This window comes from Motacilla alba, chromosome 4, assembly GCF_015832195.1.
Source record: "Motacilla alba alba isolate MOTALB_02 chromosome 4, Motacilla_alba_V1.0_pri, whole genome shotgun sequence".
NCBI classification, from domain to species: Eukaryota; Metazoa; Chordata; class Aves; order Passeriformes; family Motacillidae; genus Motacilla; species Motacilla alba.
Window position 1 is genome coordinate 6,033,546 of NC_052019.1, and position 15,695 is coordinate 6,049,240.

Below are 15,695 nucleotides of genomic sequence, written 5' to 3' on the forward strand. Positions count from 1 at the left end.
AGACAACTTTGTTTTCAAGGAGGTCTTCATGCTGGAGCCTATCAAGTAAGAGATCTAAGAAGCTATAACATCAACAGTAATGATATTTCTTTTGAGATATAAAAAGTTTAGCCATTGAGACAGTATTTTTTCTTGTCGTTTGTTTAGTCTGTTTGGTGAATTCTGCCAGGTTGGTTTTGATCCTGTATGAAGAGTGATTTGCTGTAACAGCGGATGCATCAGCCGAGTCGTGTTTGAAAGTAAATAATAAATAATTGTAACAGTTAATATAAGGAACTGACATCTCCACAGTTTATTTTCCACTTGGTTTAGTTTAGTTCAGGCCAGCTTCTTTCTGGCATCATTTGCATCCAAACCGAGAGATCAAAACGGGGGCAGCCGCCCCCGTCCCTCCCCGGTGGGTTCCCACGGCCGGGGCTCTCTCCTGGCCCGGCCAGAGGGTGCTTTGGCCGGGACGGGTTTTGGGCAGCGGGGTCGGAGGTCTCCACCGCCGCTGGGCTTACGGGGGTGCGGGCGGGGATCCGCTCTGGGGCACGGCGATGTCGGCACCGCGGCGCCGGGAGTGCCGGGCTGGGGAGCGGCGGCTGCGGAGCGCGGCGGGGGCTGCGGGACCGGCTCCCGGCGCACCGAGCGCTCCGCGGCCGCCCGCAAAGGGTTAAGGGGAGCGGGGCCGGCGGAGGGCGGGGGCTGCCGGGGGCTCCCGAGGATTGGTGCGAAGTTTGGAGCGGGGCGGCCCCGCGCCGCCCTCCGCGGCGGCTCGGCCCCCACCGCCACAAAGCCCTGCAGGGAAAGTTGCTTTATCGCCGGTTTCTCTCTCTCCGGCTCTCCCCCCCCCCCCTCCCCTCCCCTTCCCCAACCCCTTTCCCCTCCTCCCCTCGCTCCTTAAACGGGATTCCGGCTGGGCGAGCCGCCGGACGGCATCACCGGGCATCCCGCGGCGCGGAGCCCCGGAGGCTCTGGCAGGTCCCCGCTGTCCCTCCCCGCACACACACGCTCAGCCCGGCCCGGAAAGCAGGAAAAAAATAATTTACAAGGTTTCCCCCTTTCTCTGACCTCCTCGCCCGTGACTCTCGAGTGGAAAAAAATCGCCCGCGGGGGCGAAGGGGGGGAGATTGTTAAAAAGCCGGTGAAGGGGCAGAGCCGCTCCGTGGGGAGGGCACCCCCAGGCAGCCCCCGCCACCCCGGGGAGGGGGGGATGAGGTAGAGGCCGGCGGCGGAGCGCCCGCCGGGCGCCGTGGCCGCGGAGGGCATGAGGCGGCGAGCGGCGGGGATGGGCTCCGGCGCGCGGTGCTAGAGCCCGGCAGCAGCCAAGGTAAGTGTCCCCCGCGCCGCCACCCCGCAACGGGACACCCCGCCGGTGGTGTCCCCGCGCAGCTGGGAGCCGCCAGCGCAGCACCAGGTGGCATCGCGCCGGGTGTCCCCCCGCCCGTCCCTCCCTCCCGCGACCCCGACTCCCGGCGGCGAATATCCCGTTACCGCCGAGCCGCGCTGCGCCCCGGGGCAGCCCCGGCGCCCGCCGCTGCCCGCCGCGAACGGCGGAGCGGCCGTGCTTGCCGTGCTGGATGCTGTACGCGGGTTGTTGTGTGTCCTGGGGGCACGGGGTGTTTAAACCGGGGAGTTTACAAGGGTGAGGAATCCAGACAGTGTTTAGAGAGTGAGAGTTTTAGGAGGAGAATAGGGTGTAATTAATGTAAACCTGATCTTCCCCGGGCGTGCGTATCACAGCGAAGGCATCTTCAAGAATCTGGGCAATTAAGTGCGGTTGCGCTTTGGGACGCACCTCTGGAGCCCACGGAAACGAGTGGGGCTGTTGGTGGGGAGAGCGTGCCGGGGGTGGGGAAGAAGAGGAAAGGAGGAATCAGTGCTGTACAGAGAAGTCTCGGAGTGGAGGAAGGCGCGTACCCAGAGCGGAGCCTGGCTGAGGGGCACTGGAGCAGCAACACAAAGTTTTCTGGGCTGCTGATGGGAGAGGTAACATTCCTCCTCCCCCTTCCACCAAGTTCCTCCGCAAATTGTTAACCTGAAATCTTGTTTTATGGCCACTTGCTAGCGTTTTGTTTGCCTTCCAGACTGGTTCTGTACAGGATACTAAAGAATTATGCATTAACTGTAAACTTAGAGGAGCTTACTGGCCTCAGTGGGTTCTTGATTTATATCAGGCTAAAGCAGAGAGGAGGGCAAAGTTTTACTCACTGAGCACCAAGGAATGAATTACAAGTACGTTGCTCTTTCATTTGCTGTTTTTTCTTGCCAATCTTCTCAATAGGATTTAAAACTCTGCAAAGTTGAGGGTTGTTCAAGGTTTTTTCCCCCCAGTAACTATTTTGCTCTCCTTTTTCCTGCCTCCAGGTCTGAGAGGACAGTAGCCTGTGCGATACGGCGGGATCTGGTTTTCAAAATGGAATTGCAGCTGGCGCTCCTTTTCGCAGGGATAATTGCATTTTCGGATTCAGCGAGAGGTAAGGGGACCACTCTTGGTGCGATCAGCCTGTGACTCTGTCCCTTCCCTCTGCTCCACGGGCTCTGCTAACACCCGTGGTGCCCCCGGAGGGACTCCCCAGGGGAGTTGCTGTCCGCAGGGACTTGTCCCCTGCACATTTTTTATCTGCACAGAGGTGCAGGCTCGTGCCCACGTGTGGTGCCTCCTCACCTGCATGGTTCGGGGCCGGTGTTTGGGATGGAGCGCGGTCGCTGCGGCTTTGCTGAGGTCTGTTAGGCACAGGTGAACTTCCAGGGGCTTTTCTTGTGCCTGTGTAAAAATACACAGACAATTTTAAAGAAAAGCAACTGCATTCCTCTGTGGATCAGAAATACCTCTTCCCTCCCGTAATCCGTCCAGCCTCTGCCCTGTGTATTCCCACTTACAAACTAAACAAACACATCCATTAACTTCGCCGGTGACAGACAAATGACAGTTCCTAACAGCGAGAGCGTATTTTAGTGCTGAGGCTCCAGCAGTTGATCAGATTTCAATAAACAGGTTACCCTTCCAGAGGCAAATTGAAATACATTGACCTGGGAATGATGGGGGTAGGAAAAAAGAAGTTCCTTATGGCAAAGTGCTTTTAGCATAGCTCTGGGATCAGAGTGCAAGGAGCGGTGGTGCTTCCTGCACTTTGCCTGTGTTGTACCTTGGTGGCTGCTGTCCTTAGAAAGCCTGAATGGGAATCCAGGATTTCAGCTCCCCTGCCTCTGGTCACAAAGCAGGGGCTGCATTGTTCCAGGAGAATAGGGGTACAACTTTAGGATGCAGATTGCTCCAGCCGCAATTCCCAACAGTGTCAGAGTTTTGTGAATTGTTGTAAGACCTTGAAGTTGTCCAGTGTGAAGGACTTGTGAATTAAAAGGTTTAAACTTGCCCTTCACTTGGGCTGTAACTTGCCAAAAATAAATCTTGGGGGTGAGGGTGGGAAAGGCGAGGGGGAGAATTACTCTGAAAACTCAAGTTTGGTTTAGTACACTGCTTTTTTTTTTTTTTTTTTTTTCTTTTTGGCATTGGCTCTCAAGCAAATATTTTATGGAGGCAAAAGCACTATAAAATGATTTGGCTGGAAGCTGAATGAAAAAGAAAACAGTACATAGGCTGTAATTCCTTCAAGTCTGAATTCCAGGCAAGGCTTACAATGGAGACTCAGTTTAAGTTGTGGGCGATGGGCAGCAGTGTGTGAATTAAGATGACTTCATGGATGTATATTATTGCAATGGACCTGAGAAGTTGGTGGAGTTCCGGAAAAGATCTGAAGTGGGCAGGAGAAGACAAAAAGATTCTTGTCTCTGATGTGAGCTGAGTATCAGCTCCTTTACTGGCTGACCCTGTTTAAATTTGGTTTGCAATTGTCTTGCTCTTACGCTTGCTGCCCCTGGAAAGTGAAGCACTCTGGGCTGCTGTCATGTGAAGAAGAGACAGGAAATTAACAGCAGTAATTTCAGGACATCATTATTTTTCTTGTGGAAAGGTCTTTTAAATATAACTTTGATAGGATCATATTGGTAATTGGATTATTTGAACACTTTTCAGAGCTGGAAAAACCCATCCTGTAAGTGTATGGAGAGATGGTTCTGGTTATTTAAAATCATCAAGAAATGGAGGTTAAAAGCCAGGGCCAAACCCATGAAAAATGTCATTCATTTGTGTGCTGATTTAAGAGAGGGGAAGCGGAGAAGAAAAAAAGAACCATGGCTGTGAAAACAGAGACAAAATTCTGACATTTAAGTCCTGCTTTAGACCTCCTTAAGAAGGAGAACATTTTTGATAATGAAGGAGGTAGATGGAAGATCAAACTTGTGAGCAGAGATGAGACACTTCCCAGAACTTTGAAACTTTGTGCTGACAGATATCTCCAATTGTTAGGTGTTTACACTGGGATAATTTCAGGTTCTTGGAAAAATGTGCCAGGCTTTTCATGTGCCTGCAGAGTTTTTCTGAACACCTCATACGAGGGCTTTGGCCGCTGGAGATGTGTAAACGTTACCTGCTGCAGTCGCTCAGGTTTTATAGGCCAAGTCTCAGCCTGAGGTCGTGAGGCTCTTCTCTGGAGGAAGAAGAGCTCTTTGTTTTGGTCAAACAGCATTTCATACCTGTGTCCTGGTTGCAGGTTAGACATGTGTGGCCTGAAGTGTACCAGCACCTCCTGATCCGAGGCATCAGAAGTTTAATAGGTGCTTGCTGGATGGCGATCAAGTGAGGAAGGTGGCTAAGGAGGCTCTCTGGGAAAGCGGTGGTCCTTCTTTTCTACTCATTTAAGGCAAAAGTAGGTCATGCTGTAATTAGGGTTTTAATTTGAAGCTGACTGAATGCTGAGCCTGTGCTTGGGGAAGAGCTGTGCCATGGTGCATCTGCACAAGGGGGCAGAGTTAAGTTGCCCACGCGCTCCAGCTTTGATATTTCCTGACAGTTGAATGCTCAGCTGCAATCTTGCATTAAATGTTACGTTGTATTATTTTTACATCTTGATTTAGGTGACACCTTTTAAGGCAAAGGGCCCTGCAGGAATGACTGATTGGGTTTAGCCACCAGGTTTTTTTCCCACCTCCCAGCAAAAAGGGGCGTTTTTCCAGGGTGGTGTCTGTGCCTGCTGGCTCTATCCCACCAATGAATCTCATCACTGATGTAGAAGACACTAAAAAAGGTGAATATCATAGCAAACCAAGATAAACTCTTAAGAAAGAGGCAGTACCTCTGAAGTATCCAGGAAAAACAGAGAGCAGGTCTGATTTTAGAGGTACAGGTGGTAGAACTGTCTGTGTTTGAAGGGATTAGGAGTGAGGTAGCTCTGGCTCTGTTTGAAGCAATGCTTTTGGGGTTGAAAGACTGACTAAGGGCTTGTGTACACCTGCAAATGCACTGGAAAAACCCTTCCAAAAAACTTAGTCTGGAATAATTCTCAGCGGCCAGTCTTATTCCAGGCTAAGGATCTCCTGAAGGGAGCCTTAACCAAAAAAGTCTTCCGCTGGAACTATTTTGGTAGATATCCAAGCCCCTTCTTTCCCTTGTGGCTGAAGACTAGAACGCCTCTGTGCTCAAAACCCGCTCTTGGAGAACAAAACCTGAGTGCTGTGGCACAGAGGGACTGTGCCTTCCACGTGACAGCCAAGGTGTGGGTCAGCAGCTTCAGCTTGGATCCCAGCCTCGACAGATAATGTCTGCTCTGAACCTGGGATAACAGTGCAGGTCCAGTGGCTCATCCCTCATGTTATTCCATTCCTGCTCTCGCCAAGCAGCCCTATACTGGGCATAAAAGTCTTCAGTGTCCTGCCCTGGCCCTCCTCTGCAGGGATTAATGCCATCCTGGGTCACTAACCTTCAGTGACTATGTCCTGCAGCAATGTGGCTCTTGCCATGCCACACCTCCAGCTGGACACAGGTAATACAATCTGATATTTTCCTGCCTGTGTTATCTCAGTGACCGACAACGCAATATTTGTTCCAAATCTGTCAAGTTGCCATCATATTCGCGTTGGTGACCGTATATGGTAACGTTGGGATGTGCCTGGCTTGGTCCCGTGGCTTAAGCAAGATTTTGCATGGTATGTTTAGAAGTTTTTGGTAAGAGCAGTAACCACCCTCCTGTTAGCAAGTAAACTGATATTCTGCTGGAAACTAATTAGTTTGGATGTTGATTTCATTTTCGGTGCATTGCGTAGGGAGGGGAAGAACGGGACCTTAATTGCTTTCTGTTCTGGCACTTCTCTGTGAGACCTTGGCTTGCAAACCTGCTTGGTGTCTGCTTTACAGGGAATATGCTGATTGGACCATGTCAAAATTCAATGGTTTCATGCAGAAATAATGCTGTGTGCCATTTTGGTTTCTCTTAATATTGAAGAAAATGGAATAAAGAAGTGCTTTTTTGTTTCTTGGAAGTTGAGTTCTTTGTTCTGATGAACATAATTCCCATTCTGTAAGTTTGGGGTTTATAAGAGTCCTTCAGTAAGCACAGAAAATATAAATAATGGTAACGTGAGAGAGATAGGTATTGGCTTTTGTATTATGCCTTTATTCTTGTTGCGTGGTTGTTACCAGATAGAACGATTAGGTAATTTCTCGCTTGTGAAAGAGAAGCATGTTCAGATCTAACAGCCTGATTCAGATTTTATGGAAGTCACAGCACATCTTCTAGAGAAGTTTGGGGCATTTTTTGGATCTTGTTCTTGGGGAACTTGCTCATGAATAATCTGTCAGCATGACTTGTACCTAGAGTCAACATGACGAGCTAAGAAAATCCTGGTTATTTTTTAAACGCTGGTTCCTCCCTTCTTCTGAGGCCGTCGGCCGCTTTAAATTGTGGCTGAGTTTAAACATAAAATTCAGTGTGCGTCATACTGGAAAATTAGGGTTGATTTTATTTGTTTTTAATTAGGAATATTACAAAACTCAGCAAATTGCTCAAATACATCTAGATTTTCCCTAAAGTTTTTATAACTCTGTTTTCCAAGTCCATATGGTTCTTTGACCTTCATTAAAAGAGGCAAGCAGCAAATCCAAATGTCTCTTTTCTGGGATGAACTTGCACACACCAAAGCCTGAGTCTTAACCACAGAAGCAACTTTCTGATTGAGAAGCAACTTGGTGATTAAGATATTACAGGGATTTTTTTTTCAGGAAAAAAAAACATTCGAAGTTGAAAAAGAAGTGACACTTGCTAGCAAGTAGGAACTCCCTTTTCAAGATTTGGGGCCATTGGTACCAATTTATTAACTAAAGCTGAAGTTTTTCAGCTGATAGAACTGATCTTTTCCAATATCCTCTCTGATAATTCTTTTTTGAGTGTCTGTCTCAGCATAAGTGACACTGATACATCTGGGTGCAGAACGCTCGTCATGGAATAGTGTGAGTGCAGTAGATTCTGCCTGTGCATTTTTGGATTAATTACTGAAAGAGATAAAAATTTCCACTGAAGGAAGAAAATAACAGTGCAGAGATCCTCTTGCGCCTAGGTTGAATTAAAAGAAACTCAACAACCTTTAGTCATAGCTGTATTTATTCAGTGAGATTTGAACTGGTGCAGCTGATTTTCCTGAGATGTGAAGCTCCTACTTGTGTCTGCAGTGACTTGTAAAACCAAGCTGCCAAAAGGATCTGTGCAAATGTATCCTAGCATTACAGGAGTTGGTGGAAATGCTCTTTTCTTACATTTCTTTCATTACCCTCCTCATTTTGTCTTGTTTCAAGTAATTTGTCTTTCATCTGACCTCTTCCTGTACTTTCTGGTGGGCTGCTCAAGCTAAAATGCATTTGATATTGTTTGGAACATTTAATTTGGATTTCTATTCCTTATCTTTTTCTCTGTAATCAGCCTTTACTTGGAGCTTTCTCTAGTAATAACGCCCCCATACCTATTTAGCTGTGTTTACCTGTTCTAATATTTTGCAGCAAGATGAAACATTTTTGGTCATATAAGGGACTTTTTGAGAGTGGAGCCAGTGTGAAGGCAGAAGTTGCAAACACCTCTGTCTGATGCAAGTCTGTTCAGTCTGCTGCTCTGTCATAGCAACTGTGATACTATGGTAAAAGAAAAATATTTCCAAAAGCAAGCTTGATTAATCTGATTGTGCTGTCCTGATGTCGTATGAGATAGGCAGATGCAGCCCATGCCAGTTGTGACAGGTTAGGACCTGATTCAGAGCCTGTGAGTGTTGGTGCTGTGACTCCTACTCACTCCCATAGGCTTTGGATCCATCCCTGAAGGATGATTTTTCCAGATTATCTGTGATATTCACCTCATGTGTGATGGCAGAGGGGATGTGGGCTAAGTGTGCCACTCGCCTTCTTGACTGCATGGCTTGGACTCCCATTTTTTATTCTAGAAAAGCACATTTTGCTGCTACTGACTGCCAGCTCTGGCTGATGGGTGGAGTGTGCACTGCCAGGACTGAAAACTGGAAATTCACTGCTTAAACCTGGGTTGCTGCAGAGAGGTTTATCCCCAAAGACAGAGAGCCATCCTGCGGGCAGTGTTCTGTGTCTGGATGGGCTCAAAAATTCACTGTTTTTAAATAAGTGAGTGTATGCTGTTTGTTGCTAAATCCATTCCCATATCTTATTTTTTTCCCCTCCCTTTCTAGTCAAATAAACCCAGGCTGTGTGGAGTTTGGTTGTTTGCTCTGATTACTCAGTATCCCCTTGGTATCACAGCAGAAACACAGCGTCCTGCAGTGCTGGGAGGAACCTGACAGTGTTATTTCATCCCAGCCACTCCAATATTCATGAAGAAATTCAGCCAATAACTCCAGGCTACTTCTTCCATTAAGTGTTCAAGCTTACTTTGAGCTTCACTAAGGAAAGGAGAAAAATGTAAATTGGGAACAGAGGCTCCTTGGAGCAGGTTAATGTTTCTTAGGATGGCTGCACCTCTATGCTCAGCCTCTCTACAAGTGGTTTCCAGCTTGATGTGACACAAAATAATTGCTTCTGAAATCTGGTAAATTTATTTCATGAGAGATTCACACAATCTGGGGTATCCTGTCAAGTGAGTAATGCAAGAGATGTCATACCCTAGGTGCCTCTTATGTGGCATTGCTTTGGCTGGGTATTTTAGGAGCTGTCAGTATTTGTGCCTGTCAGATAAAAATACAGGAACAGCAGACAAATAGGGAAATGTGGACTTAATTTGTGCAATAGGCATTTTTAAAAATTCTCCTTACTAGGCTTGCTCCACATACCCCCTGAACTGATAACTTTAAGAGGTATTAATATGGACTGGCACAATATCTCTGTGGTAACTTTGGGCTTGTTAGTTTTGCCCAAGATACTGGGAGAGGGAAAAAGCTGGAGAGGAACATGGTGGGAAATGCGTTAGCCAACCTCCAAGATAAAATTTAGTCCAGATTAATTAGCGTACCCCTCCTCTTGAGGCCTGCTGGTGCCTGGGAGAGGATCTTGGAAGGCAGTGTGTGACTTTGAAGGGGATGTTGGGATGCAGCTTTTCCAAGTCTGTGCTGTAGTTCTCTCATCTCTTGTGTCCTCCCAGGTGCCCCCATGTACAGGTGTGAGACTTGATTGGCTTTTGACCAATGCGTGACTCTGAGTAAAAGCCTTGTAATGTAAAAGGGATGCTTAAATTGTGCTGTGTTTTACTATTGCTTTGTATGGATTTTAATCTCCTTTGTTCTAGACAGAAGTGAATGGGGCAAGGCCAGATTGACCACAAAGAAGGGAGAAGGGAAAGCTGTTCAAGCCTCTCAAAGCTGCACAAGCCAAAGTACTGGAGTTAGGCAGCTGCAGATGCTGGAGCACTGTGAACAGGTTTCTTTCCCTCCTCCTTCCTCTCTAACAGATTTGTGTGAGTTGGAGTAACAGAGGAAGTTATTTTTCTTGGTGGTTGTTCTCAGATCTGTTAACACAGATCTGTAACACATCTGTAACTGCTGGTTAAGCAATGGCAAGTGCCAGATGAGCTACAGGTGTATGAACTGCGTGTCAAGGATGGAAGGGTTAATGAGTAACAGGATGAACCTCTGAACACTGTGGAATATCTCCCCAGGGATACTCCAGACTCTCTGTGGAAGGAAGGATGCTTGTTTGTCATTGACCAGTCAGTATTAAACTGGTGGCTCTAACTCCTGCAGGGTGTGGATATTCTTCAGAGAGAGGGTGCTGTGAGCCACCTTGTTCCCCTACTGGGTGAATCTAAATCTTCCCTGTTCTTCTGCAGACTAACACAACATTTTGGTGGCAATACCAGCATCTCTTTATGCAGACGAGTAATACTGGGAAGTGTTTAATGTATTTTTGGGCAGTTGAAATGGAAAAACCGGGGAGGAGTTGACAGCTCCTCCAGAGAGGAGGTCAGGCTCCATGGAGATCAGGCTCCATGCTCTGATAAGTAATTTCATATTTTAATGTTCAGGGTTGGATCACAAAGGTGATAGTCCCTTTAGGTTCAGTGAGTTGTGGCTGAGTAGGTGTGAGTAGGATTTAAATATATAATCCTAGCAGAGAGCAGAAACTGGAGCCTCATAAGACCAGGCTGAGTTTCAGTTCTGTGCAGGGTGGCACCACGCCATGGGAGGGTTCATCATGATCTGCAATAGTTAATATAAAACTAGAATAACAGATCAGAGCTGATGAGTATCTTTCCTCCTCCCTGCTATTCCCAGCCTATCAGAAATGCAGTATTGCCAGGGCTAATTTCATTAAGGGCTAATGAGAGTGAAACTTTCAACTTAGTCATGGCCAGGACAGTAAGCAGGTGTTTGCTTTGCCTTGTTTGATTGACAAGGAATCATAAACCTGTTAGGGAGATATTTGCATATGCAGGGAAGTGGCTTTGGACAGTTGATTGCTGATTGCTAGATTTGTTCTCTGAAGGTGTTTGCTCTGAGCACACAGCTATTATTTCGGAGATACAAAGAAGTAGTAGAGGCTGGTGAGAGCATTTTGCTCAGGAGCTGCAGAAACCATAAGGTGGGGATGGGTCAGTGTTTTATCTAGACCAGAGCAAAGTCCTGCTTGTATTCCTAAGGCAGAATGCTTTTTCTGATTTCCTGCCTGCTCAAACAGGAGTAGGCCAGAGGATTTGGAGGATTTCAAGCAGTATTTTGTGATGGTGATTTACACAGGTTTATTTTTGTTTCCAATGATCTTCCAAGGACATCAGACTAGTAGTCCTTATATGCAATTGGTAAAGTAGCCTTTAGATATTTAAACTGAAGTTAAATTCAGGGCTCTCCTCCCCTTGAGTATTCCTGTTTGGAGGAGTACTATAGATTCACAGGGTTAGGAAGCTGTCCCTTACTTTCCCATCAATACCAAAGAAGAAAGCTGCTCCAAGGGTGCTACTCAAAAGCGATCATAGCAATAGACCTGCATACTTATAATAATTATGACTATTTATTGAGAGTTTCCAGTACATTAAAAAGAGATCCAAAAAGTGCTGCTCAGCATAGGCAGTCTTCCTCTTCTAGATACTGTCAGGAGAAAAAGCTTGTCTTTCTGAAGGCCACAGACTAAGTGGAGTTTCAAGCTTATTTTTCTTTTATCCAAGAAAATCCAATAAATCCAGTAAATTCTTTCAGTGTGGTCTTCCAAGAGTTTTTCAACTTGGTCTGACTCACAGATTATTTGAGTGCCATTATAGACTAGGGGTCAAGCAAGTTAATTCCCAGAACAGTATGCTGCCCTGTTTTCAAACTGTGCTAATCAGGGTTTTGAGTCAAAGCATGGCAGTTTGCTTAGTGAAATTATTTTCCTGTTAGAAAATCACAAATAGGCTCTGACTATTCATGTTGGCTTGGTCACTGGAGCACTCACATCACATGCAGTGCAAAGCCCCCAGGGATGCAGTCACTGTGGATCAGGGCACTGGTGGGGGCTCATTTCCCATTTCACAAGATTGAACTCGTGAAAACAGGCTGAAACGTTTGGAAAGAAAAGAAAGAAATTGTTGCTGTTACATTTCCACCTCCAGCAGAACGGAGGGAGGGCTGTGTGGAGCCCGTCTGAGCTGTGAATGTCCTTCCCCAGAGGAGACATTTGGTGGAGTTATTTGGTTACCTCCCCCCCTCACCTTTTTGTAATGGACTCTTGTTTACTTTTCCCTCCTCCTTTCCCGAAGCTTATTAGCACTGTTTAGGCAGAGGAAATGAATTAACATAATTCACTGTTGTTTAGCACAGGACACATTCCCTGCATGTATGTATACACACGCTGGCATTCACCCTCCCAGCGCTGTGCAGAGGAGCGTGTTTACAGAGTCTGGCTCCATTTAGGGAGAACAATACCCTGATTATAGAGGGCAGCCTTTTCTTTCCAGAAACCAGAAGGAACCCTTTGCTTCAAGCAGCTTCTGCCCCTTGAAGGTGCAGGCGTTGTGAGCTGCTGGAAAGGGGGGAATAAATTGGTTGTGGACACAAACCAGCAGCATTGTTCTCCACGGAAGTTGGTTTAGGGGTGGGGGTGAGGAATGGTGTTGGGATAAACCAAATGCCAAGTGTAAGATCTACCAGCGTGCAGCGAGGTGTCGTGACTTCCAGTTTAATTTTCAAATAACAGCTGTGAGACTTCGTGGGGAATAATTTGGTGCTGCTCGGGCTGGCAAGGGAGCTGGGAAGGCTGGGTGGGAAGAAAATGGTAATCGAGTCTCAGAGTGGTTTTGGATGGGCTGAGTTGGGTTGAAAGGTGCTGTTATGTGTGAAATGCCGGTCATTTCTAATTGCAGTCATGCACCTGTGCCTGGTAGATAATGCTGGAGCCGTGTCATATGGAGCATTTGCTTCACATGATGTTGGGAAAGGTCAAGCACTTGGTTTCTGTCCTGCTAAGTTGGGTCATTAGATGCACAAATAGGACTCCCCTTCTTTTTCCTGACTGCAGCCGCTCAGATCCTGGCAGTAAATCCTTCTCAGGTGTGACTTCATGGCAGCTGAAGATGACTGAACTTGACCCCATCACTGGCCTGTCCTTGTCCTCCTTTGCTCCCAGCCTGCTAACTCCCTTGTGCCAGGGGGAAAGCTCCTCTGACCTTGCTTTGGATGTTTTGGGGAGGAAACTTGGGCAGGAAGCCAACCTGGAAAAAGATGTGATGGTTTAAATTCTTAGAGGAGCATGGGCTGAGCTGGTGGAATATCGCAGTGTCCTTACAGGCAGCAAGTCCTTTCTTCTGTTCCCGCTTACGGCAGGAAGGCTCAGTACTTTGAAGGACTGGATATTTATGGGAACATTTATAAAATGACTCTTTAGGAATCTCAAATGCATCAAGGTCCACAGGGCAAAATGTAACATAGCCTGGGGGCAGTGAGTGTGAAGACTGAGAAGTCATGTTTGGCTCTTGGTTCAGCTCAGGGGTAGTGTATTGCTGGACCTTCTGCGCTGGGAGATTGCATCTTTCACACTCTGCATTGTGACAATTTTCTGTTTATCTCAATGATCCCTTGAAATTTGAAGGGATTTTATAGGGAAATAGGTGACACCTTCCTTCCTCTGTCTCTGCTTTTGTCTTCTGAGGCAGAAGGATCATTCTGGGGAAATGGAAAATGGCAAGTTAATTCTGCCAGTGTTTGCTGGCCTGCCCGTGGCGTTGCCTGCTGCAAGGAAGAAGCTTCTCCATGAGAAGCAAAGGTGGCTGCAACCAATGCTGCTGGTGACCAGGTGTTCCCTCTGGTCCAGGCACAGTGTGTATCCACCCTGGAGCCAAGGTGAATGTGGGATGTCACCCAGAAGTTTCTCTTCAAGCTTGGCTTTGTCTCTATAAAACTTCTGACTACTGGCACTGCTTCAGCAGGTTGCAAAAATAAGGCAGAGAAAACAACTTAGCCAAAATACTCCCTGTGGGTGAAAATATTTTTCCAGGGAGAATAAGAGAGCCAGCAGGCTAAACAGGTAATGCTGCAGGGCTACACAAACAACACTTCTAGGGGATTTCTGAAAGGGGATGTTTATGCTGACCAGTGACACATGATGCAGGAGTTCTGTCCAGGGGTGATTGACACATGTCTCACCTTCTGAAACATGACCCAGCACCCTGGAGAAGCTGTGGCTTTTGCCTCTTCACCCAGTTTTTTGGAAAGGGGGAAAGATCCTGGTGTATGTATCAGTATCCATATGAAGGCTGCTGGGTTTACTCTGCCTTGGAAGACTAAACTCAGGTACAGGTGTGAAAATCAGAACCTGGTACTCAATAACGCTACCTATTGAAAGAAAAAGAAATTTTTTTTCTTAAATATGCTTTAAAATCTGCCAAACCTTCTTGTACCTGGACAATGGGTCCCTCTTAGGCAATGCAAGAGGGACAAGTGTAGGTTCCCACGCTGGCTCACGGACTGCAAGAAGGACAACAGGAACAGGGCAGAAAGAACCACTCCAGGGTCCATCCCTGCATCTGGGATGGCTTTAAACAGAGTGTGAGGGTGTGTGGTGATCTGGGGAAAATGTAAATCTTGGCAACAGTCCCTGCCTGATTCAAAATATCTGGGAAACACTGAGCTGGGAGGTTGAAAATACATCTCTGGGGTTTCCATCTCCAGAAGGAAAAACACCATCAGACTTTCACTGAGACAAGTGTTTGAATGGAAAAAAGGGAACAGCTTAGTTATCAGAGACTAACTGAAGTAACAGCAGCAAGGAATAACCCTGAATGAATTTAAATGGCATTTTGATTTGGATTGTTTTCTTTGTGTACTTACAGGTGCTTTCCCTTTTACCTCTGCAAGGGTAAGGCAGATACTATAAAGTGCAAATTAACCCCAAACTGCAAACCCAAAAACTTGTCTGAGGCAGATGAAAAATGCTACAAATTAATTGAACAGGATTTTCTGCTGTAATTAACACAGTGTTAAAACTGACTCAGGGTGTTCTGTCTGTGGCATGTGTTGGAGTGTATTTACTATTAAGGTAGAGCTTGAGGAGGACTGCAACATCTGAGATATTTAATATTGCTCTCAGAGAGCAGGTCAGCAAGTGAGCAGAGGTTTTGGTTGGTACGATGAACACAGCATAAGGCAAAGGTGTTATTATAGCTGGTGTGATTTTGTTATTTTTTTTTTAAATTGGAGTTAGAGCCTGGAAGTCCTCATTGCACCAAAGCGCTGTTGTTGTGGTAAGGGCTGTCGAACCCAGAACAGAGAACAGACAGCTACAGTGTTAAATGCAGCTGCTCTTTGGACAGAGGCTCTGTTTTACTCTGACAAAGGGCCTCTCCAAAACCAGACCCGTTGGTCAGCTGAGTTTTATTTACCCTGTACCCCCCGGAATGGTGAGGTACCTTTGCACCCTGTACAAAGCAGATGTTGCCCTGATGAGGATTTCTTGCTGCTGCTACAATACAGACCCACCAGGCCAACAATTCTGTCCCCAGAGCTTGTTTCAGTGCCCAAGGTGAAACAGATGCAAGCATTTGTTCATGCACAGGCTGAAGCCTTGCACTGAGCACCCACCATGGTTCATGTGTGTGAACTGCAAGTTCAGTTGTCCCCTCTCTGATGGGCACAAGGCACAATTGCCTTCAGGGAGAGATGGCATTACACTGTGCTTATTTTTTATAGAAACAACCATCAAAAGTTCTGGAATGAAAAAAAACCAACAAAACCAGATTATTCAGGCATTATTACTGTTATTATCATCCTCGTCATCATCCAAGTGTCTTCAGGTATGCTACCAGCAAAGTCTGACTGCTCCCAAGTGTTGCTCACATCCTGCTGGAGCCCACCACGGGTTTCCACCTTCTAGCCAGCTGGAAATAACAACCAACCTAAAATCTGGG

General features: G+C 46.7%; 1 protein-coding gene across 4 annotated transcripts in view; it reads left to right on the forward strand.

Annotated features, from left to right (window-relative positions):
* The first annotated feature begins 813 nt into the window (after positions 1-813).
* The window catches only part of FGFRL1 (fibroblast growth factor receptor like 1), a 163,541-nt gene continuing 148,659 nt past the window's right edge, over positions 814-15,695 (forward strand). The window contains exons 1-2 of one of the 4 annotated variants that reach the window (XM_038136368.1): positions 814-1,312; positions 2,350-2,459. In XM_038136368.1, coding sequence (XP_037992296.1) covers positions 2,399-2,459 — 61 coding nt within the window. In that variant the 5' untranslated portion in view covers positions 814-1,312; positions 2,350-2,398. Of the gene's footprint in view, positions 1,313-1,547; positions 1,628-1,797; positions 1,972-1,995; positions 2,218-2,349; positions 2,460-15,695 lie in introns of those variants that run through there. The other 3 variants (XM_038136372.1, XM_038136369.1, XM_038136367.1) reach the window with 3 other exon arrangements.